The sequence below is a fragment of the Calypte anna genome, chromosome 3 (genome assembly GCF_003957555.1).
Source record: "Calypte anna isolate BGI_N300 chromosome 3, bCalAnn1_v1.p, whole genome shotgun sequence".
Taxonomy (NCBI): Eukaryota; Metazoa; Chordata; class Aves; order Apodiformes; family Trochilidae; genus Calypte; species Calypte anna.
The window spans coordinates 48,847,671-48,874,641 of NC_044246.1; the positions used below are offsets into that span (position 1 = coordinate 48,847,671).

General features: G+C 37.1%; 1 protein-coding gene across 2 annotated transcripts in view; it reads right to left on the reverse strand.

Moving 5' to 3' along the window:
• The window catches only part of EML6 (EMAP like 6), a 108,661-nt gene that overhangs the window by 12,939 nt on the left and 68,751 nt on the right, over positions 1–26,971 (reverse strand). The window contains exons 17-31 of one of the 2 annotated variants that reach the window (XM_030447643.1): positions 24,139–24,239; positions 22,161–22,363; positions 20,682–20,793; positions 19,862–19,989; positions 17,928–18,069; positions 16,571–16,723; positions 16,172–16,303; positions 14,402–14,490; positions 13,574–13,750; positions 13,258–13,459; positions 12,910–13,036; positions 4,742–4,756; positions 3,481–3,489; positions 1,832–1,910; positions 880–1,009 (exon numbers count right to left, since the gene is read on the reverse strand). In XM_030447643.1, the coding sequence (XP_030303503.1) occupies positions 880–1,009; positions 1,832–1,910; positions 3,481–3,489; positions 4,742–4,756; positions 12,910–13,036; positions 13,258–13,459; positions 13,574–13,750; positions 14,402–14,490; positions 16,172–16,303; positions 16,571–16,723; positions 17,928–18,069; positions 19,862–19,989; positions 20,682–20,793; positions 22,161–22,363; positions 24,139–24,239 (1,799 nt within the window). The remainder of the gene's footprint in view (positions 1–879; positions 1,010–1,831; positions 1,911–3,480; positions 3,490–4,741; positions 4,757–12,909; positions 13,037–13,257; positions 13,460–13,573; positions 13,751–14,401; positions 14,491–16,171; positions 16,304–16,570; positions 16,724–17,927; positions 18,070–19,861; positions 19,990–20,681; positions 20,794–22,160; positions 22,364–24,138; positions 24,240–26,971) is intronic. The other variant, XM_030447645.1, reaches the window with a different exon arrangement.

The window sequence follows — 26,971 nt, forward strand, 5'->3', positions numbered from 1 at the left end:
CAGTCATGTAGAAGCCAAGCAGAGAGCCAAACCCCATGAATTCTGTGCTCTACAACATCCTCCCAAGGGAAAAGGCCCAAAAAGAACAGATGGGACTGACCCAGCCTGCTCCCTGGTTTGGAGGCCACAGTCTGACTGGAGTTCCCAGAGGTCAATCGATGGAACAGCTTCTCTGCCTCCACCCTTTCCTGGCAGCAAAGCTGCCAAGCACACCACTGTGACTGGTTCACTGTAGAAACCAGGAGGAAGTAAAATAAAACCAAATTTCCTTCAATTCTTGCCTTTGTTTCTTGAGATATATGAAGAATAGGCAGATGCTGGCGCTGCAGCGTAGAGTAAGATAAATTTTGGGTGGTTTTGCTCCTTTTCATTACCAAAAAGGCAGGGAATATTTCTACCCCTTTCAAAGAGCAGTTTGCTCATGCTTATTGCATTAAACTATACCATTCTCTGGAGGCATGATTTTGCTAAAACAATTTAAAAAGATTACGGAGTTACTGCTCCTGATATTTTTGGGGGTACTAGTCATTCCATAATCCAGGCTCTTTCCTCTTAGAAAGCCATCCCCATGCCTTCACCAGGGATTTTAGGAAAAGACCGAAAAGTTTTCAGTACACTTTCTAGAAGAACCTCACCCCTTCTGAAAGGAACAGGATGGCTGTAAGGGATGACCTGAACAGTAGAAATTGTCACTCTGACACAATGGCCATATAATTTTTTTTGGTATTATTTATCAAGGTGCAAAATGTGAGAAAGTTACAGGAATGTTAAAAAGTTAAGACTGTTATAGTAATCAGAATTATTTTAGAAAAATAATCAGAAATATTTTACTTGTGTGGCATTTTTTTTATATCAAAGTATTATTTCACATTCATTTACCAGTAGAAAGATTTTGAACTATTCCTGCTGCAGCTGTGTGGAAAATAATATCAGCACCATCATTTAGGTAATGAAGGTTGTTGCGACAATCAAATCCTCTGTATCCAAAAACATGATCTAAAGCCAGCTCCTGGTCAAGCAAAACAAACAGAAAGAGTAAGAGTGAAACAAAAGAAGAAATAAGGGGATTGCAGAGTCTGGATTTCGTAAGCACAGTTCTAAAGTAATTACACAGGCTACAAACATCTTGTAGAGGTAATAGATTAATCAAACAATAATTAATATGTTATCCCTGTTCTTCTGATAACTTACTGAGGCATGACATTGTCACAGACTATGATGATTTAATCAGTCAGCTAAGGCACTGCATCTTTAGTATTTCAGCCAGCTGTAAATGCTTTGTTTCTGTAAATTTCTATTCAAAATATACAAAACTTACCAAAAAGGCCCAATTTTATTACCTTCCCATCATACTAAATAAGCTGTATAGGGTATCAGGTATTTGTAATTACCTTTACTTCTGTTTTAGAGTCTTCAAAAATAATTCTCACAAACTACCAAATTTTAACAGACCAAATTTTGAGTTTAAATCCTATAAACATTCAAAGGCAGGGTATAAGTGACTCTACATTTACAACATTAATCAGTGGTGTATTTCTTTATTACAATAAGCTATATTCTCCAGAAAAACACTAATGGTTTATGGATTGTAGTTAAAATTGCTTTTACAGCCCACTCTACCTGTTCTTCAAATTAAGCCTCAAACCCTGAATCTGACATTCTGACAGAGATTACTGCCCATCCAGTGTTGCCACCAGGGCTGAAAGTACTTCCTAAAAATTTCTTCCTCTTCTCTTCTATCTATACATAACTTTAGCTGCCCTCAAAGCAGGGATGAGTTTCACTCAGGACATATTACACTTCAAGCAAACGGAAAAGTATTAAGCCTGACCTCAACCAGTTTCTTTTTTTTGTTGATATTGTTCTTTTGCAGTTTTTCAGGTTGAGGAGCAGCTCTGCTAACTGGTGGCCTGAAACAAATTTTAAAAGACAATCAATATGATTGAAAGCAAAATAAAACCTTCAAAACCATAACATATATTTTGCATGTAAGCAGGAAATGGCCAGTTGCAACCATATGAGCTTAATGCCTAGCATTTTTTAGAGTTGTACAATAAACTGACTGAAATAATATGCATTTTTGAAGGGCAGCATTAACATCAATGCAGATTTTGTGGATGAGTAGTAGAACAGACCATTGTACAACAATTTGATTTTTTAAGTCATAATGATACAAATCCATGAGAAAATCCTTGAATACTAAATGATAGTAAATTGTGGCTTTCAGAAATTATCTAAAATATTTTCTACAGCTGGCAGTTGACCTTTTCCCAAGCTTGCTTTTCCTGAGAAACTTCATCACAAATCCTTGACAAGGTTTTCTTAAAATCTTCTCAAAATCATAATACAGATAAAATGGTTACATTTTAAAATGTACAAGTCATTCATCTGTCTGAATTTAACAGACCAAGGCCAGCAAAGCATTTTTATTTAATTACAGTTGCCAGAAGTAGCTAAAAAGACAACTAGAAAACACAGACTGAAACAACATTTGATAAGTGGAACCGGTGTTCAAAGGCAGATAACCTTTACTGCTACTATTTGACTTCATCCTTTCTGGAAAAAAAGAAGAGGCACAAATCTAGGAGGAACAGAGGGAGCTCAGCCTCTAGAAGTTCATGACCTTACAAAATCGAATACCCGCTGCAGGGGCTACACTTTACATGTCCGCTGTGTTAATTTAAGCATAATGATTCTTCCTTGCTGCTAACAGAAATTGACAAGGGATAATTCTAACCCTGTCACTGGCAGCAGCACAGAACCTAAACACAGCACTGGGTGACTGGAGAAATCAGCCCATAGAAATCTGGTCTGCATTCTTCATCATCATTTACTTAGAAAACAGATCTTGCTGGAAGGCGTGAGTAGAAGTGATGATGGCAAAAGAATAGAACCAGATATTATGGCTCCAAAACATTACTTGGTGGCTGCTGTTCACAATTCAAAAAATCCCACTGCTTGCCTTCAAACTTAAGTTGCAGATTCTGGAGATGGGGTTAAACAACAGTGGGGTCTGTAAGTAAGAAAACAAAATGCCTGGCCTCCATTTCTTTAATCAACACCTGAATTTGGAAATCATTTCCACAGTTTCAAAAATGTGTGAACTTGCCATACATTATATATGCTGTGAAAATGAGATTATTTTTGTCCTTATACTGTAACTACCATTAATTCTCATTTTTCAAAAATTAATTGCAGAAGAATGAAAAAAATCCCTTTTGCTCAGAGGAAGCTGCTTTTTCTGGAACTGTATTTCTTATGGAAAGTATTAGAGGCAACAATTGACAAAATACACAGCTAGAACACTTACTGCTACAGATCTGGAGTGCTTAGTGCAGTGAAAATCTGAGCTCTAAAAAGACAGAACAAAGCTGGAGGTAAACAAACTAACCCACTCCTGAGCAAACATGCAAACTCACTAAGTACTAGCAAAGTACAATAGCAAGTGATCTTGTGACATTAAAAGAGCAAGAGAGTTACCTTGATCCCCTTGTAAGCAGCAAACAAAGCCAAGTAAGAAACTTAATACAGTTTAGGTTGTACTTCTGACAATTTCACTCATGCACAAGCATTTTTACAGTTGATCAGTCATTCCTTTGTGGCACAAAACATGCTATTCAAGCATGCCAGCAACAACTAAAACAGAAATTAAAGAGTGCACCAGACTACAAATTCAGAAACATCACTCAGTATGCTCTGAACTACAGGATGGAGGGAGAAAAGGAAGCTACATCATGCTTCCTGCACACTTTATACTGAAAGAGAACGTGGTTCCCCATCTGTGTTTGGTTTTGGGTGCCTGACAGGGATGCATAGTGGCAGAAACTTCACAGTCTCATGAGCACTGTTGAGAATTCCACGCAATGGATGCTTGTTTTCTGCCCTAGCTTAGCTTGCAATTTAGCCTTGTAATTGTTTATTGCTCAGCCAACTTAGTTACGAGGACAGCCTGTGCTTTTTTTGTTCACAGGGAAACAAGCACCTCTGTTTTCCCTGAACATGGCCAATCAAGTCACGTTACACAACCACCAGTGGGAACTGGCCCGAATCGCAGTGTGCTCACCAGTGGAGAAGGGGCGGGGGAAATTAGTCCAAAATTTAATTAGCTTACAAAATAAAATCCTTAGGTGCTACTTGAACAGCAAAAGCCATTTCAGACCAGATTACTAAGGCCTCTGAATCAGCACTTATGAAAATAATAAATCATTTTCTAGTATGCTTCCTGCTCTTCTTTCTGTTTTAGTAGAATTTTAAAATGGAGCATTTTTACATTTTTCTACCTAGGAATATCAGTTAAAGTTTATGACAGGAGCAAGCCAAAATTTTTTATGAAGGCAAGAGAACACTACCACTATGACATGATTGATAATCACTAGACTATAAGCATGAGATTTCATTTGGAAACATCCACATAGGCTTTCATATATATCTATTCACAGTACACACAAACACAAACGTCATGTGCATTCATATATACACGTACATCTAAAAATACACACAAGTATGCATTCACTGCTTTATTGTCATCTTAATAACACAAATGTAAAACAGCATCAAATTAACTTCCATTTTTAACAAGTCTATTGACTACACCTAATTTATTTTGATACATAAGATGGCAGTGTTAAGACAAGAAATTTGTAGCAAATGCCATATTTTTACCCTCCGTGACCTACACAATCTGCACTGTACATTCACAGCAATCTTTGCTTTTTCTGTGCTGTGTGCTGTTAGTACTTACTTGACAATTCCCTGCCTCCAAAGGAAAGCAAGTTAAAACAATACAAGCATTAACGGTTTCTTTCCAGTAATTTAAAATAAATGTGCTTATATTACGTTATGGGATGAATGAGTTCCAGGAGAGGTAAGACACAGTCAGACATTAGAGGGCTTTCAGTTCTTTAGATACTGTGAATACAGGAAATAAAATTTCTATTACTAATGGTTATCATGATGATACATGAGTATGCATGGTTACACATCAGAGACCTGACCCCAAATTTAAACAAACAAAACACCAGCCACTGTCTGCATGGGTCTTCATGCAGAAATGCAAAAAGGTGCAAGTGACAACTTACTCCCTCTCACCTAACCAAGAAGGCCACCTGAAATTCTGATGGGCAGGAAAAGGAGCCTAAGTCACAGGTGGGGTGAGCAAGCATTAGGACAGAGAGTAACAGACAGACGTACCAAGAGCTAGGCAGGGGGAAGAGGGAATGGGGCTTTGCAAGAGTGGAGCACCTTGAGGGAGAAGAGAGATCTTAGAGAACAGGGCCGAAGAAGAGGGCTCTGTCAGATCCATTTAGCTGTAAAATTAAGAGGAGAAAAAGCAGACCTAGATCCGTTATGATAAATTCTATGGGACAGGGATGAGAAACCCATGTTTTCAGGTGTAATTGCTGTCTGATGAGAGATGCTGCCTGCATCAGTAACAAATTTGCGAGAACACAAATATTCTGTTCCAAGGATAATGGGAACAGAACTGGATCTTCAGAAACACCCTGGCATGAAAGAGACAGCGAGGTTTGGAGCAGCCACAGGTAGACAAAAATGTCCTGACACTGAGACAGTGACAGGATGGTCCCAGCAAAAATGGCTAGAGAAGCAGCTGAAGAGTCCAAACAAGGGATTGACATAAGCATTGAGATGACTGCAAACTGGAGAGGGATGCTACACAGAAACCAAAATGAGCAGAGCTACTCTAGAGAAGAGAAAGTAAGGTTTAATAAGAGGTAAGATAATTCACTTGGTATGTTTTTTAGGAACAAGAGAATTAAAAATCTAAGATGTAAAAAAATAAAAATAAAAATTATAATTTTCATTTCAGAAAAAAATTCCAAAGCAGCTTTTAAAAGTACTCTTTGACTTCCTGACAGGAGAGGGACTCCCAAGTGCCCTAAACCAGCTACAAAACTCCTAGAGCTTTAAGAAGCGATTAAATGATTTTGTGAATTCTGATCCCTTGTATTTTCCCATCCCAACATACATCTGAGTTATACATTTTCTGCTGTTACTTTTCCTTCAACTTTTATAGATTACACAAGACAACAACAACAACTAAATAGTATTAATTCTGAAAATATTCTGCTCTCTTATACAGTGGATCAAAGCAAAGCTGAAATAAAACTAGAGGGAAACAGCCATTGTAGTAAAAATCAATTTCAAAAATTGATATAGCACTGAAAAAGTGCTACAATTACAATGGTTACAATACTGATTTCACATGTATGCTGATGCACTCTTTAAAAAAAGAAAGGAAAAGGTATAGCAGAAGGTGTGGTGGTGATAGCCATGTTGGTATGAGGGAAGCTTGTTGCATTCACATGTCATTTTAGTTCAGCCTCCAAATGTGAAACAAGCAGAAAAGCGGATTAATAAGCTGGATAATCAGTTCTGAATGAAATCTGAAGGCCTTTATTTTTAACAAGTTTATTGTTCTAAACATCTCTAAAACTGTTAAACTGAACAACCACTGTAAACAGGCTGTCTGGCCCTTTAGCACAGGGATCTGCCACAACTCAACACACCAGACAGGCAGGGCTGTCTGGATGATTCCTCAGCCCCTTTTGCCAAAGCTAGCCTCAAGGAACATATTGCAACCAGCTTTATGCAAAACCTAAACTGCAGTCTTTGAGCTATAAGGCTTTGAATACCTGAGGTAGTGAGACTGCAGAACTCTCTCTCCATGAGCTACCAAGGCAACAGAATCAACCCAACTTCAGCATATGCTGGAAGATCTTTCCCTTTCCTGGGGCTTCTAGCAGGGTTTGTGATAGTGTTTGAAAGGAAGCATCCCTTTCATTTGTTTTGCTATCCCTTACATAAACTCTGACATGTTTTGAAGCCGTGCTCATTATGTAAATAAAAATATTAAACCAATATACAGAGGACTCTGGGTCTGGAGGTAAAACAAGAGGATGCAAACCAGCATCCTTCCCCCGAATAACAAAACATATCAGAAACAATGATTTTTCAGTCCCCTTTGTACTACAACCTACACAGCAACCCTCAAAAAATGCTAAGTATCTCACAGCAACTTCATTACAGAGCTGAGGAGTGACTGTTCAGAGAGAGAAATGTTGGTGACACATTGTGTGTTGTGACAGCATTGTCATCCTTCAATTCCACACCCACCAAGAGTCACACAAATGGAAAAGACCTTTTGGGCAGCTTTGTGCTGACCTGTGGGAGAAATGAGATTGACTCTGAGTTCAGGGGGTTGGCAGGGAATGTAAAAATACCAGTTGCAGTGTGTTCAAGCCTTGGGGACAACTGTGATGAAACCATCAGGCTGCCAAACACATTTAAGATGCACTAACTTGACATAATGCTGCTGAGAAAGTACAAGTGAATACACTGCAAAGGACACTACTCATTCTCAAACAGTAGGATGCTGCTGAAATCAGCTTGAAGTTTTCTCCACCCCAGAGATGCATTTTTCCAGATACATTTTGAGTAGTTCCCACCTACACATAATACAAGACAGATTCACATTCAAAGCTTTTACACTGCACCCACAGAAGTGTGCATGTAAAATTACATGAAAAAATTTTGTAACCATATGTCCAATAATTCAGTTTATGGTACTTACCACTTGTGGGGGCTATTCTGGAAGCTTAGATGAGCTCATGTTGTATTAAAGCCATAAATAATCAAAAGAATAATATTTGAAGAGAGAAAATCCAACTCTTTAACCTTCTTTAACTTCTCATCATTATCAGAACATATGTTTACAAATTATGCATAATAACACACGTGAGAACGGGCTCTGAGACAGATAACTCACAGAGAGTGAGACAAGCCAGTATGTTAAGAAAACAGAAAACTAGACAAACATGCTAATGTCGCTTTTTGTTTTCTCCACATTCAACCTGCTTTAAAGGGTTTTCCATCACCAGTTACAAGAGTTGTCAGTTTATGTAGAGTCATGCAAATCAAACTAAATGAAAGCTGCAAACATAGGGTATATGTTAGCGGTTAGTAAAATGCAAAATGCAAACAGATCTTTGCCTTTTGTATTAGTAACATGAACACAGTCATCTCGCAAGCTCGTTTTACTTCTTATCATACAAATTCTTTGCCAGTTAAACCAGTCCCAGTTCAAAAGCTAGCCCTTTCCTGCAATGAAGCACAATTCCTGCAGAACACACAGTATAGCTTACAATTGTCCTGGATTGTCTGGGACAGTCCCACCAGTGACCAAGTGGTCCCGCGGTGTGGGAGCACTGCTCTTGGAGCTCCCACAGCGCGAGACCGCTCCTGTGGCACCTCTCATTGGCACCCCACTTCTGGACCACATGGGCAAAGAAGAGGATGCCAATCAGAGGAGCAAAAAGGGAAGAGAAAAAATAAGGGCAGGTGGGGAGGATAGGAGAACAGACAAGGAAAGGGAGAAGAGGAAAAAAAGAAGGTTGGGGAGAGGAGAGAGAAACAACAACAAATTAATTCTTTTAATCAACTGGACCAACTAATATACCTGTAATTAATTTTAAAACTGCTCCTCAGCATCATCTTTCCTGTTATTTTTAATTCTAATGACAAAGACAGTAAATCTTGGGCCCCCCCAAAAATACCAGACCGTGATTTTTTTTTTGGTTTTAAATCCTACAAGTTAAATCTATCACATAACTTGTACATTCCTTCAAGACATTTGCTGAATTATCGCTATTTTCATTATGTAAATAAATGAGACAGTAAAAGTACATGCGATAAAGGGCTGCAATATTCTTTTTAAAGGAAAAGCCTTAGTATTATTCCCAAGTTTGCCATATGTAAAATTTTTGCCCTTTACAATAATTATATTTCTCTGCCTAGTTTGCTTAGGGGCTCAGTGGAGAAGGTCACTGTAACATAGATTTCCTTTCTGTCTCACTGGATTGTGCAGAGCACAGAGCCCGTGCTGGACAGTAATAGAAGGTGTGCAGTAGCTGCTTAGAGTCACAGTTATGTGAAGTATTGGGTCAAATCTGTCCTCCTGCTATCTTTCCCATGATGAGGGAGAGAAGAGACAAATCTTTGTATTAATATGGGGGGAGCCACTTATGAACTGATGGCTCCTTTCCAGAAGGAGGGTGGTGGTTGTTCAAAGCTTCCCACTCATAAGCTGGCACTGCCTGAATCAGCTCTCAATGATATACTTGCAATTGTTTCAGGAGACACATCACAGTTCCTGAGATCAAATTCCTCTTGAATTGTACATTTTGTTATTTCTAGAGACATAATGTACTTTGAGTTTTTCAGATTCACCACTCTCATTATTGCAGAGGCACAGTTCTGCAGGCTTATTCTAGCAAACACAAATGTTAAAAAGATGGAAATGTAGCTGTAATAAAGAGAAAAATAAAACAGACATCTTCTTGAACAAAAACTTTCTCCTGTGTCACATAATGCCTTTGAATGATATTTGTATTATTTAAGCAGAGGAATAACTTAGTAAGCAGCAATTCACCTTCTGAAAATTACTATTTAATGAAAGAAACATAGTGAGCTTGAGGTCCTTGATCCTAAGAAGTTACTTCCTAAGAAGTAACACAGTGTGACAGGTCCAGCTCTTCCTCTCTCTTGCTTGAGCTGGAAGATTGTTTTGTTTTTTTATTCTTTTCTGAATTTAAACTTAGTTTTCTTATTTCTAGTTTTCAACCATGATACCTATGAATAATGCACAGTTTTCCCTTTCTGAAATACACAATCAAAATATAGAAGGACACTTTCTTCTAAGAACATCTTAGTCTATTGCAATGAAGTGGGACCAGCAGCTGTTCAGGTCTTATAACTGACTCACTGCTTCTATCTTAAGTGGCCTTCTAGCTTGTAACACTATTTTCAAAATTTATACACTATGTAATCAATCTTAGAGCATTCACATCCCATCTGATACACAGTCCTCAGGGTCTTCATACAGACATACAGCACAGTTACAAAGAGGAAAAATTTGGGATTTGGAATATTTTCTCCTGAAAACCTCTGCCTCAAAAGATTTACAGCTTTTCTCCCATACCTGCCTGAAAGAGAATGGAATACATCATCTTGCTTCCCTTCTTCATATCTGAAAGGACTGGAAGAGGCTAATTCAGCTGGGCCCTTTGCAGAAGCAGCTTTCCCAAAGCTTTGTGAACTGGCTTCAGTGTCACTTGTTACCCTTTCACTCAGCCCTGTGCACAGAGATTTCAAGACCCCACATCTTGAAGACCTGCTGACTTAGGACTTAGGTTTTCCTCAGCAGTGACAGTTGAGTGCCTGTAGACTTCTAATGACATCTGGCTTGATCGACTGTCACTTTGGACACTTTGTAGTGCAAAGAAAAGTCAGCCCAGCACTTTCAGGAAGCTTTACAATATGGTCAGGCAAACCCTTCGTTAGCTGCTGCATTCTTTTGTGTTATCAGAAAAGATGAAGTCTGGCACTGCTACGAGGTTTACCTCATAATTCCTATGTCTTATAAAACAAGCACTTAGAATCAGGAGTGTTGAGATTCTGCATAAATTGTGAGCATATTGGTACAACTGTGGCCAAAAATTGAGGTTTTTGACAATTTCAGTAGCCTAATACATTACTCTCATTTTACTGCACCCAAAACCCAGTACCTTTAACAGCTCAAGGCCCTATCTGAGCTCAGCAGCCAGAGGTCTGGCTTACTTTCACCATAAACTTTCATCTTCTAATTGTTTGACTATAAACTCTAGAAATTTATATTAATTTGATGAAGAAAGGGAAGTGAGCATGTCTTTGCCTAACAGACTATTTATGAAAAGTAGGGGAACTGTCCACAAGTTTATCAGAACAGCAAATTCCAAATACCAAAAAGGTGATTATAATGAAGTAGCTGTAACTGAAAGGGGAGATATTAAAAACATATAAGAATATAATAATAAATTTATAACAATAAAAAATAGTGATCAAAAGCTGCAGAGGAGATGGATGCTTATGCTCATATTGTTGGTGTTTCACTAGTGCAAAACAATTGTAAACTCAGCTTATTTGGTCAATTAAATTCACTCTACTGTTGCTTTTGTATCACCTGGCCGTTCCATTGGCAACTGTTATTTCATGAGTAATCACAATTTAGCAGTATCCATAGAAAATGCAGTATTTTTTTCCTTTTTTAACTCAATCTCAAAACTTCATGTTTACCACTGTGCCTTTTTTATAGAAAAAATGGAGGAACAAGGACTTTATATGAATAAACGAAATAATGGAAAAAAATATCCTTAAAAGAATGGGAAAAGAAATGGTTGAGATTTTTACTGAAATAAACCCCTAATCTTTCTGCTACATGGTTTTGTTATAACGTTGTGATGAAAACAATAAAAGGGGTGCAACATTGTTCCTCTCACACCCAACGCTTGTTCTGCTATTTAAATACCAAATGCAAAATTATTTACTTTGTCTATGATGTTCAGCACTGCATTCTGAGAGCTTTAAAAACATGAAACATAAACATAAAAACATTTATTTTTCAAAGGTTTGTATGAGATTTGAAAGCATTACTACTCCATGATTCCTTTTCAGAGGTCCCTTCCAATCTCAACCATTTTATGATTCCACAATTCCATTTTGTATCTTCCAAATCAGCACACCAAGAAGATTTAAACCAAAAAATCTCCAAAGTCACCACTAGTTTTCATTAGTCAAGAAAACCTTAGACCTTAATCTATGTAATTATGTGTTAATGTATGTTCCAATAACTGCTTAAATGATCTCCACTTGCAGCTGTGAGTGTACAGTGTTTCTGCAAATTCAGCCTTACATTTCTCAGCTGACTGCTAGCAATTAGGTACACAGAGTTAGAGGCTGCCTGTGAAAATATTCTATTAGCCAGCCATCATCAAGAAGCTCTGGAACAGAAACAGGAGCAACAAGAAGGCAGCACTCTACAGGCTCCAGTGTTCTCATCATCCTGACCTCCTCTACACACAGCTCATCTTTTGCACCACCAGCAGCAGGGATCCTACACTGCACCAGTGCCTACTTCTGTACCCACTGTACTCCCCGAGGACTATGAATCCTGTTATCTAACTAGGGCAGGATCCCTGTGGGGAGAATAATAGGCCACCACACTACTGGTATTGTTACTAATCATGTGGTCTGGATAAATTGAAGGGAAACAATTACAGTTAAATTCTTTCTGTGGGTTAACCCACAGCAGTTCTTTTTGTCAGTGCCTAACGTTGGGCAAAAGCAAGAAAACTCATGAAAAAAAATGACCACTTAAAAAGAAATTCTATCAAAAGAGACAGCATGGATTCACAGTTAAGTCATCAAATGGATACACAGCTGCAGATTTAGTATCCCATATTGCAAAGGGGAATGTACTTCACTGGTCATAGACACTCCTGATCCGTTCCAGCAGTCCTCTCCCAGGCAGACTTTTTACTCACCCTTTCACCAGCTCTGGGTTTCACTGTCCCTAACCTGCTATACTTGGCTCTTACCTCGTTTCTTTACTGTCCTCTCCAATACCGTCCTTCTCCTAGCTTATTTTTTTCAGAATAATTCAGCCTAAGGCAAACATGTACCATGCAAAGTTACAGCTTTAACACTAATGACCTGACACATTTATAGGCAACTGAAAAATCTTGCAGTGAGAGCCCTAAAAGCCTTAACTAGAAAGTATTTACAAGCTCACCTTATCACAAACACTTGCTGCAGACATATGTACAGCTACACATGCTAATTAGGAGAGAACATAGCTGCTTACGTGAAAAGAACACAGGACACAGGTATTTCACTTACACATACATATTTTTCTCCATCACATTAACATGTTGTACACTATGAACACCATTTTACACATTATCTTGTGAATTTTAAAATTCCTGTTTTATTTCTAAAGGACTAGTTTTAGTTGAATGAAAGAGATTCAAAGGAACGCAATGTACATTTGGAAACAAATGCCTGTGTGTGACATACCTTTCTTCTACTGAAACTTCCTTCAGCTGTTGATGTGGTTTTGTCCCTTCCATTTCTCGGATGCTTACTGCATAGATCTTAGTGGTATAGTCAATTGCTTTTTCTCTTGCAACATCACTATCATAACCTTAGAAAAATAAAAAATGAAATAAAACAAACTATCCTTGGTTTGTAGTGGGAGAGTAGAAAACAAGATCGGCACCACTAAAGAAAACAAATCTGGCCAAGCTATCCCTACACTGAACGTTAGCACATGAACGTTTCTTGCCCATTTCAAGTTAAACACCTCTGTGAGCCTCTGTGGAATGAAAACTAAATTAAAGATGTATTTTATATAATCCTTTTTACCTCCATCTTCTTCTGCATCTGTGTCCGATTCTTCACTATCAACCAGCTTACTCTCCTGAATGCCCAAAAATTCTCTGGTCCAGATCATCAAAGCTGTATCAGCACCACCTACAGTCAACAGCACAGAATCATTGTGTAACCACCGCACATTTGTTACCTGTGCGCTGTGACCCACGTACTTCTTGAATTTTGCATGTTGGCCCTGTAGCACAAAGAATTCACATATTAGCAGCCTGACATACTGCAAACAGTGTCTTCCTTAATTCCTTTTCATGAGCAGTTTCCAATCTCAGAAATAAATAAATACTTGTATTACCTTCACTGGATATGAGAAAAGCTTCACAAACCCAAAATCATCTCCTGTAGCTAATAGTGCTCTGTCTTTTGTAAGACTCGCTGCATTTACAACAGTGACATCGCTGTGCATGGGCCAAATTCCTTCACAGGTAGGGCCAAGAACACACGTCCAGGTGTCCCACTCAATCTTCTCTATCTGTAATCAAAATTTCCCCAAAAGAAATCGTAATACATAACAAATACACACTGGTTTCATATGTGTATTTTTCTAAATATAAGAAGTTTGGAATTAATGTTTCTGTGTTTTAAGGAACTGTTTGCTGTTTTCAGCTTTACAGTACTAAATGTGTATCTTCAAAAGGCTTACAACTTTAAAAATTCCCACTTTCCCAAGAGCATGATTTGGATACAAATCTCTTTAAACATTAGCAATCTTATAGAATGAAGTGTCACAAATATTCAGCATCCTTCAAAGCCAAGGCATAATGTTTAATGATGATTTATAACCTGTAAATTGTAACATGGTTTATAACATGATGGTTTATAACTTTCCACTGATTGCACAGAAACCATGTGACTGTTCAGGAAAGGGGATTATGGTCAACGACTTCTACTAAAGAAATGACAACAAATTCAGAGATACAAACAGAAACTTGCAAGTTCTATGCTTTCCAAATGCTAGGAAACACACTATACATAATGACTAAGCAATTCTAATTCTATCAATTTTAAATACAGTATTTTCAAATGAAAAAGTGTATTATTGACAAAAAATACTCTAATTTTTAACAGTTCAGAAAAATAAATTTCACAGTGAAAAAAAAAATCCAGTAAGGATAATTCATACCTCAGCAATTCTGATAATATGCCTTTTCCCCCTTGGTGCTTCAAAAAATAGTTGTTCTTTGGCACCAGAATTGACTTGCAGTAACTTTCCTGGATATGAAATAAGAGTTTGTTATTAATATTATTCATACTTATTAATATTATAAACTTTCTTTTGATTGAATGAAAAGATTTCTGGGGATAAGCTAAGGAATTATCCTCCAGAAAGCTATCAACAGCAAAAGTAGACCAGATGCTTACAATTACTCTCATAAGAACCCCATAATCCTGATTCACTGCAAAAGTAACATTTTAAATATCCTTGAAAATTACCTTATCCTTAACAAATTTGTCTTGCAGCAAATCACTTTCTTCTTGTAAGAAATATTTTGCTTGTTTTAATCATAATAGAAATTTTCAAAGTGTATGCTATTAATTGTAATAAAAATTTTGCAAGACCATTCTGCCAAAAGCTAAAAAATTTGTTAACTCCTGTCTATTTTGCACTTCCTCAGAGGGATATAGTTCTTGTCTATGAAGTTTACCATGCTTATACAAATATTAAGATATTAAGAAGATGATATGAAGAAGATGATCCTGTATGCAACTGAGACTATATTAGCAAGTATGTGCACATGGAGAAGCAAAAAAATGCTTTGAAAATCAGTTTTGCAATAGAGACATTTTCTGAATCTTTCAAGTCATAACCACTATACTAGTGTAAGAAATCCGGTGGTGATTTATTATTATAAAACCAGTTCTACAATATCTACACTGCCAGGGAATGCACTCTTCCACTGAGAAACACTGATGAGACTATCCACTGGTATGAACTTGTGCAGTTCCAACATAGCTACTCTTTGAGTGAGCACCTGGCCTTTTGTTACAAAAGCTATATTCAGTCTGTTGGAATCAGTGACAGAAAGTGCAAGGTAGGACTACAGTAGTATCACATCCTTCCTATCTGACCTGTAAAAGACAGGATATACACTTTAGCACATTTAATCTTTTAAATCTAGAAGTTTCAGTTAGAGCTTCCAATAAACACCATTATGAGTTTTCAGTTTTATTACACTTGATACTTGAAGATGTAAAACATACAAGAGCAGGCTACTACAGATATACAGTTAGTATCAGACAAATTGCTGTTATCATGTTTACACCTATCAGTAATGAGATTATCAGGGCTGCCAGCGAAGCTGCAGCATGGCTCCTGTGCTCAGGAACAGCACCCAGACCTGAAAGGGAGGTCAGCTCCTGTTGCTGTCTGTCAGCTTGCACCACATTTTGGGACTAGCACCACAGGGGAAGCAGGGCTCAGACACACAGGTGGCTCCACACAGAATCATATTATGTCCAGGAAAGCTCATTTGCACGAGCTCATTATCAGTCCTGCTAGACTTAATTAGTTGTGACAATAAGGCTCTCTTCATTGCCTTGGTTGCTATGTAATGCATGGCAAAGAGGAAAGGAAATAAAAGATGGAAAAGAAAAATCTGCCATATGCTAGAAAACTATTAAAAAAACAGGGCAAAGAAAAGCAGTATTACGTTCATAAGTGACATTTTAGTCATATGTTGTCAGCAAAGTACCATACACCCTGCTACATATGCTATAAGTGAGGATGAATTCCACCAACAAATGTAATTGCACTGGACCCATATGGTACTTGATACTAAAAGATCATTTGCATTAGTAGTTATTGTTTCTTTTAGTAACTGGCATGAGAACAGTTTTCAGATATTTTGTTTTACAGGCATTTTAAATCTGGGTCTCTGGACAAACATTTTACCTCTCGAGTCCCAGTCTATGTGTGTGATATAGCTTGATGCCCCTTTACAGATGCCAACTCTTTTGCTGGTAAGTACGTTGTAAATATCAACAAAATTATCATGGGAAGCCACAGCCAGGTACTTTCCAGATTCTGTAAAGAAGAGACACAGAGGTTATTAAAGGTGTACATATTATAATTATTGTTAAGGATTTTTATTACTATAGTGCATCCAAAGGCATTAGGTTAGGGGTGGGCTCTAGTATACTAGCCTGCACACAACCTATGAATCCATAACTTTTTAGATGCATGGAGCATATATAAAACCAGTCGACCTTCTGAATATTCAATCATATCTAGAGAAAAAAAAATTAATTCCAATTCCAAACACTGCCCTTTCACTTTATCATCTGCTTATACCTTGTGAAAACTTTATATCTGAGATCATTTCTTTTCTGTGGTGAAAAGAGACCATATCTTCAACAGTGTCAGCATTCACCACCAGAAAACTTCCATCATTCAACCCTACAGCCAAGGCTTTCCCATCAGGAGAAAAGGCACAGCACCGTCCACCTACAAAAGAAAATGGAAAAAAGTGTGTTAAGGTTTACAAACTTGGGGCTCAGAAAATCAGCAGTAAACTGCAACAGAAAGGTTTTTTCCTTAAGCGTATTAAATATCTGATAGGAGGGCTATCATTAATGCTTTACTGCATGGGGATGTACCTTCTGTATAAGCTGTTCTTGAGTTGGCAGTGATGATTTGATTGGTCTTAAAATGGCTTTAGTTGCAAATACCACCTTCCAACCACATTCTAAACACAATGATAGAGGAAAAAAAAAAAAAAAAAAAAGAAAGAGAGAGAGAGAGAGAGAAGAAGCCCAAAACCATGCAGAAAGAAAATCCAGATGGAAAATTGTAAGACTCATACTGGGCAGTATAACTACACATCTTTCAGGGATACTATATGGTTATATATACTTTGGAAAGCTTCCTCATTATGACTGAGCAATGGTTTCTTTCAGATGTTCAGGTGGAGCACATTGAAAACAGAGATACACTACACTTCCTCCACTTTTTGCCTCAACATTATTTCTCTACATACTGCCTCATAAAGCTTTCCTCATCTATCCCTGAGTTCACCTCTCAAAAACATTTGACTCTGTTTTCCCTAAGTCAGTAAGAGTTCCTGTGCTCTGGATTGGCCACTGAAAATGAAGCATGCTGAATTTATACCATCAAATTACCTGAAGAATATGAATGAGGAAATGAAATAAATAATTTTGAGAATGCAGCATATCAACATATTTTGTCTACTTTAATACAGAGGAGAGGGCAGGAAAACTGTTTATTTTCAGAGAAGTTGGTATCACATATAAAGTTCACATTGCCATTCAAGGCTGTGCTTAATACGCAGAAAATTTCACATTTCTATTTATAAGGAAACTTCTTAAGGTCAGCAACAAATATGCTAGCCTTAAAATATTTGCAGGATGGAAAAAGAATCTGAGGTCAACTCATTCCCCTTGGAATCAAAAAGACAATAGATTAAAGTTAACTTTATTATTATTCATTACAACACATTACAATCCTTCTTCTTTCTACCCTTCTCATTGACTTGACACATGCCAAAGAAAATTTACTTCCTATGCTTCCAATTTCTCAATGACTGTGTCCTCTACCTAATTGGTGCCTGTGATATGCACTAAAAAGCAGAGATGGAAGTGCTACAGAGTAGTATTGCTACTATTGCAGTGTATGGCCCAATGAGAGTTACCTTTTTTGAGTTTCCTCACTGCCAGCATGCGGTGCTGGGATGAAAGTTCCCAGATTCGCAGTGTTTTATCATCACTCACTGTTGCACAGACAGGCAAGAGAGGATGAGCTGCCAAGCCCCAGACTTCTCCCTCCATATGTCCCTAAAGGAAATTATTTAGCAAAAGAGAAAATAGTGCATTTGGGTTTATGTAATGTGTTCTAGGCACTTGCCCTGCCTCCTTTTACAAGTCTCAGGCAACAATGCTTTCACAATCTCCCTCCAAAATTTTCCACTTTCCAGGAAACCTCAATGTCTGGTCAATTTCCTCTGATAAACATCTAAAATGTATGCTTCCATCATTTCCTACACTACTACTAGCTGTAACTCCTGTTCTTCCAGGCTTGAAATGAACAGAAAATAGCTGTGCCCCAAACAGAAATTTATCCTGAAATCCTAATATAGGCAACCTTACTGTTCACATGATGGGAACTGTATTAGGATAAGACTGCAATTCCAAATTAGTGAATACACAACCTTACACATTTAGTAATGCTGCCATGCAGGTGATACAAATTTGAAAGGTTATTTTTGACAGACAGTAGGATCAACATGAGTAAACTGTGCTGCAGCAGCAAAGAAAGCCAACGGGATGCTGGGCTTCATCAACGAGGTCATCACCAGCAGAGACAAAGAAGTCATTATCCCACTCTACTCAGTGCTTGTCAGACCACACCTGGAATTTTGTGTCCAGTTTTGGTCTTTGCTGTACAAAAAGGATGCAGACAGGCTGGAGAGGGTACAGAGAAGAACCACGAAGAGGTTCAGAGGACTGGAGCAGCTGCCATACGGGGACAGGCTGAAAAAACTGAGTCTGTTCAGCCTTGCAAGAAAAGGCTTAGGGGAGACCTTATTACAATGTTGAAGTACTTAAAGGGCAGCTACAAAGAAGATGGAGACTCTCAATTTACAAGGAGTCACAGGGACAAGACAAAGGGCAATGGGCACAAGTTTCTGCTGGGGAGATTCCAGTTGAACACAAGAGGAAAATTTTTCACTGTGAAGACAGTCATAGATGTTGGACAGACATTGGAGTGGTCTCCCAGGGGAAGTGGTGGATTCACCCACTTGGAAAGTTTTAGGTCTCTGATTGATGGGGCTCTGAGACACACCATACAAACAATAACATTAGAAAGGCTGGACCAGATGATCCTTGGGGTCCCTTCCAACCTGACATTCTATGACTCTTTATGTGATCAGGAATGAATGGAAAGAAAAATACCAAAGAAACATTATTTTTTTTTTAAAACAATGTTAATTTAGTCAGTTTCGGAAAATAAAAAGGAAGAATTTGGGAAATTATATCTTCATAAGTGATATATAAAATTTTCTACATATAGACATTAAACCAAAGCAGAACCAAATATATCCTTGGACATATACATGAAAGTATTTTAATAAAACTTTGCAAAATACATATTTGCAAAAAGAGGCCTCTTTATGCTTTTAAACATGTGCAATGTCAACTGCACATCACTGTAGAAAGCTGTCATAACTGTAAAACATTTTTTCACAAATTAAAGCATAGAATCCTTCAGAATTCACTATTATTTCACTAAAAGCAAATGAGTGGAAGAACACTGTCAAAATAAAACTATATATGCTAGCTCTACTATTTATTTTTATGTTGGGTCCTAAATTAAAATGCCTAAAAAATTCAGAAAAAGTCTCATCTGCCTTTGAACTTAATAGACTGTTTGTTTTACATTCAGAATTTTGTAATCCACAGTGAATCTCAAGGTCATTCATATAAGAAATCATCAATATCTACCTGAGCAAGGGAAGGAATGGTGACCAAAAGGATTCATGAAAACAGAAGGAAAATTACTGTGAAGATCTTATAATGTCTTGTATTTCTATAGGGAATATTTTGATATAGAAGATTCATACAGTACCTGAACAAGTAGAGTCATAGGACCACTTTTATCAATTTCAAGTATCTCTCCATTTTTAGTTCCCACGAGTATGTGCCCATGTCCTAGACTGATGGCTCGAATGGATGGATTGTCTTCTAAAAGCAAACCTGAAGAATACATAGATAAATTTTAAGTTTTTATTGTGAAATCAAAAGGAGCCTCTTATCACCTATGATTTATACAGCTTACATGGATGATAATTAAAATGTGCTTATAATAACGAAACATGAGATACTACTAAATAACCCATGGATTTAATTAACAGTTCAAAGGAGGGGTGGTGCTAGTCTATTTTGTAGCAACATCAATATGGATATTTCATTGCTTTAATGGAGTAGGTGTATTAGGGTTTCAGATGCTCCAGCAACAAGGACTTTTGCAATTATCTGTGAATATCACTTTACAGACTTTCACACTGATGCCTGGAGAAATAGGATTTAAAACAGATCTTTCCAACTCACAGGGACCTGGGGTCTTACTACAGGAACTTTGGCCAGTTGAGAAAGTTAGCTGCTAATCAGAACAGATTTGGGAAAAGCCAGACTCACAGTCTTGTGACATTTCATTTTAAAACAATTTCTTCAGTGAAAACAAAGGTAAATGTCACAGAAGATGAAATAGCAGAACAAAGCGTAAATGCCACGGACTGAGCAAAATACAACTTAAATCAATCATAAGAGAATGTTCCAGCACACAGTAGTTAGCATATTATTGTTTCCTTTTTGTTTGTTCTGGTGATATTTGTCACCAATTTCTGCCATTTTACCAGTCCTTAGTAAAACATAATGAAAAATAATACCTTTAGAACTAGCAGATAGTGCTGCTCTTTTAATGGCATATGTCTTCAGACATCTTTCAAACATATCATCCCAAAGTGCTACAATTCCATCTTTTCCACCCGTTACAAACCCCTGTATGATAGCAGTATGAAAACATACAAACGTCAGCACACAGATATTAATATTTATAAAGGCACATCCAAAGGCAGTATAAATTATCCCCTGCATTTTATTATTGACACCAATGAAAAATAGTTGAGTCTATGAGGAAAAAAACATAAGGGGAGAAGATTTAGAGGGCTGCTTTTTGAAGATTATAAAGACTTACAACCATGTGGAGTGCATACTATTGGAAATAGTAATCCTTTACCATAACATTTTTCTGCATGTGGAAATAAGCTGTAGAGAAATATGTGCTTTATCCTTAGAAGAGGCAGCAGCTGTCAATAATCCTCTCAGGTTATTCCAGATTCAGTGGACTTGAATTGACAGATGCATCAAAATGAGTTGTAATAATGTATAGGGACCAATTCTTTGATTAATTCCCTTGGTAGATTCTCTTTATGTGTGTCAAGTCAATGCAAAACACAGCATCCATAAGTAACTAAGAAAAAAGTAAGTGAGGAGGATAGAGTCCCAGCATCAAATAAAAAAAGTTATGGAAAACTTAGGAACAATCAATTAGAGCCTGAAAGGGTTGAGCCACAGGGACTGACCTTGATAGAGAAAAATGTTAATGCCTAATATTCTTCTTCTCACACTATACTTTTAAAGTTGAAATTATAATCTCAAAAAAGATATTCCGTTATCAGTATCTTCAAATTGCCAGTGGATTTCAAGTGGCTGAACTTTTCCCCAACCACCTTCATGTGATCTCAATAATGTATTTTGCCACAGTTTCTTTTAAAGATTTATTGACACAACTGAAGAAAAATATTTTTGATACCTGGAATAAGTAACTCAGAAAACCAAAATCTTTGGATATTTCAAGTCTTGCTTGCTTAAGACACAGACATAGTATCAATTAAAAATATCATGTTTCATATGACTTTGGAATTTCATATTGCAAAAATATTTTGGGATCAGGTAGAAGAGGAAATGCATATTATCTGCTACTCTCCAGTGTTTTACAAATATAAAAATGGCATGCATGAGCACAGTGAGAAATAAATTCTGCATATTTAGAGGTCAGAAAGCTATCAGTCACATCACGAGCATATGTAGTCTGATGCTTACAAATATACATCTACTAAATAAGTCATAAAGATTGGTTTTGCAATTTTAATCTCATTCAGATTCATCCAATACAACTTGTTTTCAGTTATGGTTTTGTTTATTAAAGTACCTTCAATGTTAGTGCAATGAACAATATTTGGCTTACATACTTAGGTACAAAACATGAGTAACTTTCTTGGGAGATATGTTAGTTACACACTCCCGGAGTCCAGTATTGCAACAAAAATCATAAAGATGAAGAGATCACATAAGCCAATAAATACCTTATCCAGTGCATGCATGGCAAATACAGGTCCATCATGGGCTTTCACTGTCTTAAGCAACACAGTATCCTTCCAGATATAAATGTCCCCAGTAGCAGCACCAGAAAAAACTAGATCTTCTATTCGACCATATGAAACACTCATCATAGTTTCCAATTTTCCAGTAGTTCCAAATGTTCCTCGTTTTGATGTAAAGCCTCCACCTGCAATATAAACAAAGGTAAGTTTTGATATTTCAGTTCATAGCCATGGTGCTGCAAAGGACAAATACCTTGACCCCAATCTTGTGATTGCCTAAGATATGGTAGATAACAGAAATACTGAAAATACAGTGCACAAGGGAAAAACACAGTTAAAATAGTCAATAAAGACAGTTGTGAAGAAGCACAGGCTCTGTTTTTCAGATTATTTCCAAGCAATTGTGAGGAATTGCATAAGAATTAATACAATGATTGGCAGAACATTTTTTGCACAGAACAGCCTGCCAAGTGTTTTCTCTTTAGGGGTAACCACAACTACACATGAGATACTACAGGTTTGGTATAGCTGTCCATTTGCAGCCTGCCAATTTGACAGCAGTTTTGCAGAATAAATGGAAGAATTTGCTCCTTTGCCCCTCTTACGTTTGTCAGAGAACCAAACTGCCACAGCCTTACTTCAGTTCAGAAAGCAGAACATACTTATAGGCAAGACTACATATATAATTACAAAATGATATAGGTAGTGGTGTCTTTGTGTGAAATCATATATTTCACAGTCAACACTAGACTGATAGTCCTAGGTCCACTGTGTAGATTTTAATTCAAAATAGACTATTTTTATTGCAAAAAGACTATTCCTGGAGTAAGCTACTGCTTATTGCAAATTCCTGTAACACAAGTTGAAAAACAGCAACACAACTATTTAGTTACTACAAAAATCAATTAAATGTAAAAAATGCAGAAAAAATGATAAAAGTTTTAAACTGAGAGCCCCTGAACCACTTGACTTTGGTAAAGTATGGTATAAGTATAGGAACTTGTTAAAACTATCTAATTTTCAGTTGAGTTCTATAGGGTAGCTGCCCTTGGGTCACCTACCATTGCTGAATTTTACACAAAGATGCTGAGACCTTTTTACTGAGTACTTGTGTATTGCTTATATGATTAAAAGCAGCAAAGAATAGAAAATCTAGTCCTGTGTAAAAGAAAATCTCTTCATTGAGAAACCAAGTCTGTCTGAGTTTACAGAACTGTCTAAACCTATAGGTACTTATTTTGTTTGTCAGTTTTCAGAACCTAATCCCTGTTTTTAAACAATGGAAAACTATTTTTCATTTTTTATTACTTAGAAAATGAAAAAAAATTCCAGTGTCACATAAAATTTTACTATATTGATTCCTGTGGTGCCAAATCATGACTTCTAGACTAATGGATAGAAGATAAATTACTATAACTGAACTTGTGCAAAATACCTGGTCTTTCATTTCCTTTCTTCTTTTGTCCAGACATTTATTTTAAGGTCCATCCTCAAACCTATCTTACCAGCATGGGAGCTTCAAACAGAGATGGAATTCATCTCTAATAGCAGAAAAACTGTTGTATCTTGAAGCTGAAGGGTTGCTTAAGTGCAACATCAATATGTGAAGAGTGAAAACTTCTGTCTTTAGTAGACTATCAGCTGGCATTTTCTCAACAAGGCTTATAATCAGTTTATGTGAATTACAGGACTGCATGTTTTCTGAGAGACAAGGATGCTTGGTCAGGAGAAACTCTCATTATTATGACAAGGTGAAAAACAATTAGCTGGAAAGGACTTTCCAAGAGAAAGGAGTAGTGTAATTTTTGCTTATTCAGAGGTAGGTTTTCACCCCTAGAAGAATGTATTTTATTTGTAAAGCAATATTCTATTTACCAAATATTAAACTGAGAACATGGTGTTCCTTCACTAAAAATATACACATTCTTAATAAAGTAATATAAAATAGTCAATACAGTACCTGTTTGCTGCCAAAATTTGATGTGCTTCATCCCAACAGTGACAAGTTTGTCTACATGATGTGGATTACACTTCACTACAAATATTTTATCTTTATGACCCCTGCAATAAAATAAAAAATTAAAAACACAGTAAGAGATGATGTAACATTGCCTACTATATGCCATTTCATCATATTGGATTAACAAACTACTCTTTGACTTTGATAATCTAATCACCATGACTGTCATAGTCTTGGTGCCAATACAAGATTTTGGGTCTACAAGACTATAAATATTGGCAGAGGAGTCACAGAGGCTGTGTCTACATTATCTCCACTATCATTACTCTGTCTAACAAAAAGCAGAGCTGTGATTCTTATCTGCAAAAGTTTAGCCTTGGAAATCTGAACCACAGAGCTAGCAGAATATATCTGAGCATACCCCACGTAGGCTACAGAAATGTGGTGAATAAAAATTGTCTCCCACTGAATTTCAGCTCAGTTAAATCATAATTAAGAAGCATGCAACAAATGTCAAAGCAGTTAGAGAGAAGGTATGAAGACAACATAGATATTTAACTAGATAAGAACTCAAAACATATTTTAAAACTTCTGTCAAGAAAAGAGGAAATCTCTAACCTTCTGTGCCTTAAGAGGAAAAATAAAGTAACAAATGATGAAATTAGAATTCAGGAAACAGTTCAGCAGCATATATACCTTCAGATTTAATCTTTCGGTAATTAAAGTTATTCTTTTTTGGAGTATGTATTTATTGAAGTTTGTAAGTTTAAGTTTTACCATTGCAAAAAATATTCCCAGGTGTTATTTCTATTTCAATTTTATAAAACACCAAAAGCAAAAATAAAGCAAAAAACTTTAGCTTTCAAAATGAATATTTAGATTTTGTACTAAGATGATGTCACTTTTGTCTGAGAGGTGTAGTAGATCTGGAAAATCACATGGGTCTGGTAATTTTGGTATTTTCATTGTCATATTAGACAAAAACTGGCTCTTGACACCTTTGATATCTGCAGTACATCTTCTTGCAATTCCTCCTTCTCCTCTTCCTCTGCTTTGCTATAATGATGCTCAGCCTGTCAGCTCAGGCTGGTTACACTGCTTCTTCTGGAAGCATCTATCACACAGGCAAATGCTGGCTCTGAGTCCAGAATCAAACTAAGTGCATCCCAGTGTGGGTGTCCCTGTAAAATGACAACAGTACGTCTGCCTGTGCGACAGGATCTCTAGTGCTGACACAGGAGATCTGGACTGCACCGCCTACGCTTCCTCCCTGGTTTTGTGTCCTTATGTTCCAAGGAACTGGGACAGGATATTTGCTCTTACAGAATGAAGAATGAAGAAAGGAGAAGAGTGACATTCACTGATGTAGATTGTAAATCAAATCGACAATGCTCCCTAATCTCCCTTAGGGATTGCAGTCTAGTACTGCAAACCACAAGGATCAAACAGGACCAGCACTGCATCAGCAGATGAGGCACAAGAAGCCGCTGAAAAAAGCTTGGATGCATTTTAATTTTAACAGTGTGCATGTACTCAGTAGGGATTTTAATGAAGAAGCTAAGCAGAAAATTGTAGAGCCAAGCTAAAGAAAGAAGCAATGAAAACAAATGAGTATATTCTGAACATTGTGATAAGGATGAAAACTGGGAAGTCATGTTTAAATAAATCATCTCAAAAAGATTAAGCAAAAAGAATGTTCACAAAAATAAATCTAAAGTAATTGTAGAATAAATATAATAAATGTTTGTACATAGAGAGTTTACACTTAATTTTTCAGGTTTAGCCCTTCAGATAAATTCTTGTAGGTCTACATGATTGTAAGGAGATTGTAAGACATCTTGTCTGCTAAGGCCACGTCAGAGTCATGTCTAAAATAGAGATGTAATCTCTCCTCTCCTGGTTTTTGTCCCTCTCTTTATATGTCCTACTGTGCTTACTGGAGTAGTGTAACTGTCTTCAGGCACTGCCAAAACATAAATAATAATTAGAACTCTTTAGAAGACAAACTATTTTTTCTGCTCTCTGTGATAACCATGCATATTTTCAAAATAATAGATTAGCAATAATAATAGATACATTCGGTACATAGTACACTTACAAGAACCTCAGTACTGAAGAAGAGGAGGCTCAGAGGAGACCTCATCACTCTCTACAACTCCCTGAAAAGAGATTGTAGCTGGGGGGGGTTGGTCTCTTTTCCCAGACGACTTTCAACAAGACAAGAGGGCACGGTCTTAAGTTGTGCCAGGGGAAGTTTAGGTTAGATATTAGAAAGAATTTCTTTATGGAGAGAGTGATCAAGCATTGGAATGGGCTGCCCAGGGAAGTAGTGGATTCTCCGTCCCTGGAGATATTTAAAAAGAGACTGGATGTGGCACTCAGTGCCATGGTCTGGTAACTGCAGCAGTAGTGGATCAAAGGTTGGACTTGATGATCTCTGAGGTCCCTTCCAATCCAGCCAGTTCTATGATTCTATGATTCTATGATTCTATGTCTCCTGTGAGCAACAAGAGACAAGTAGCCTGACAACCCATCAATAGCTTGTTTTTAAAAGCTTAAAACCACAGGGACATGGGAATACATAAGGTATTTCTTCACTTGAGAGTCTGAAGCACAATTGGTCTGGAGACAGTTAAACTGGAAAGCAGATGACAGTGTCACATTTTACAACACAGCCAACACTGTTGTTAAGCAAGCTCTACATCACAAATTCAAAACAGGATTTAAAATCTTGCTGCCTAATAAAAACTGGATGCCTGAGATACAAACATACAGCTAATATAGATTATAGTACACTCATAATTGAATCAAAACATTATTTTTTCAGTAATGA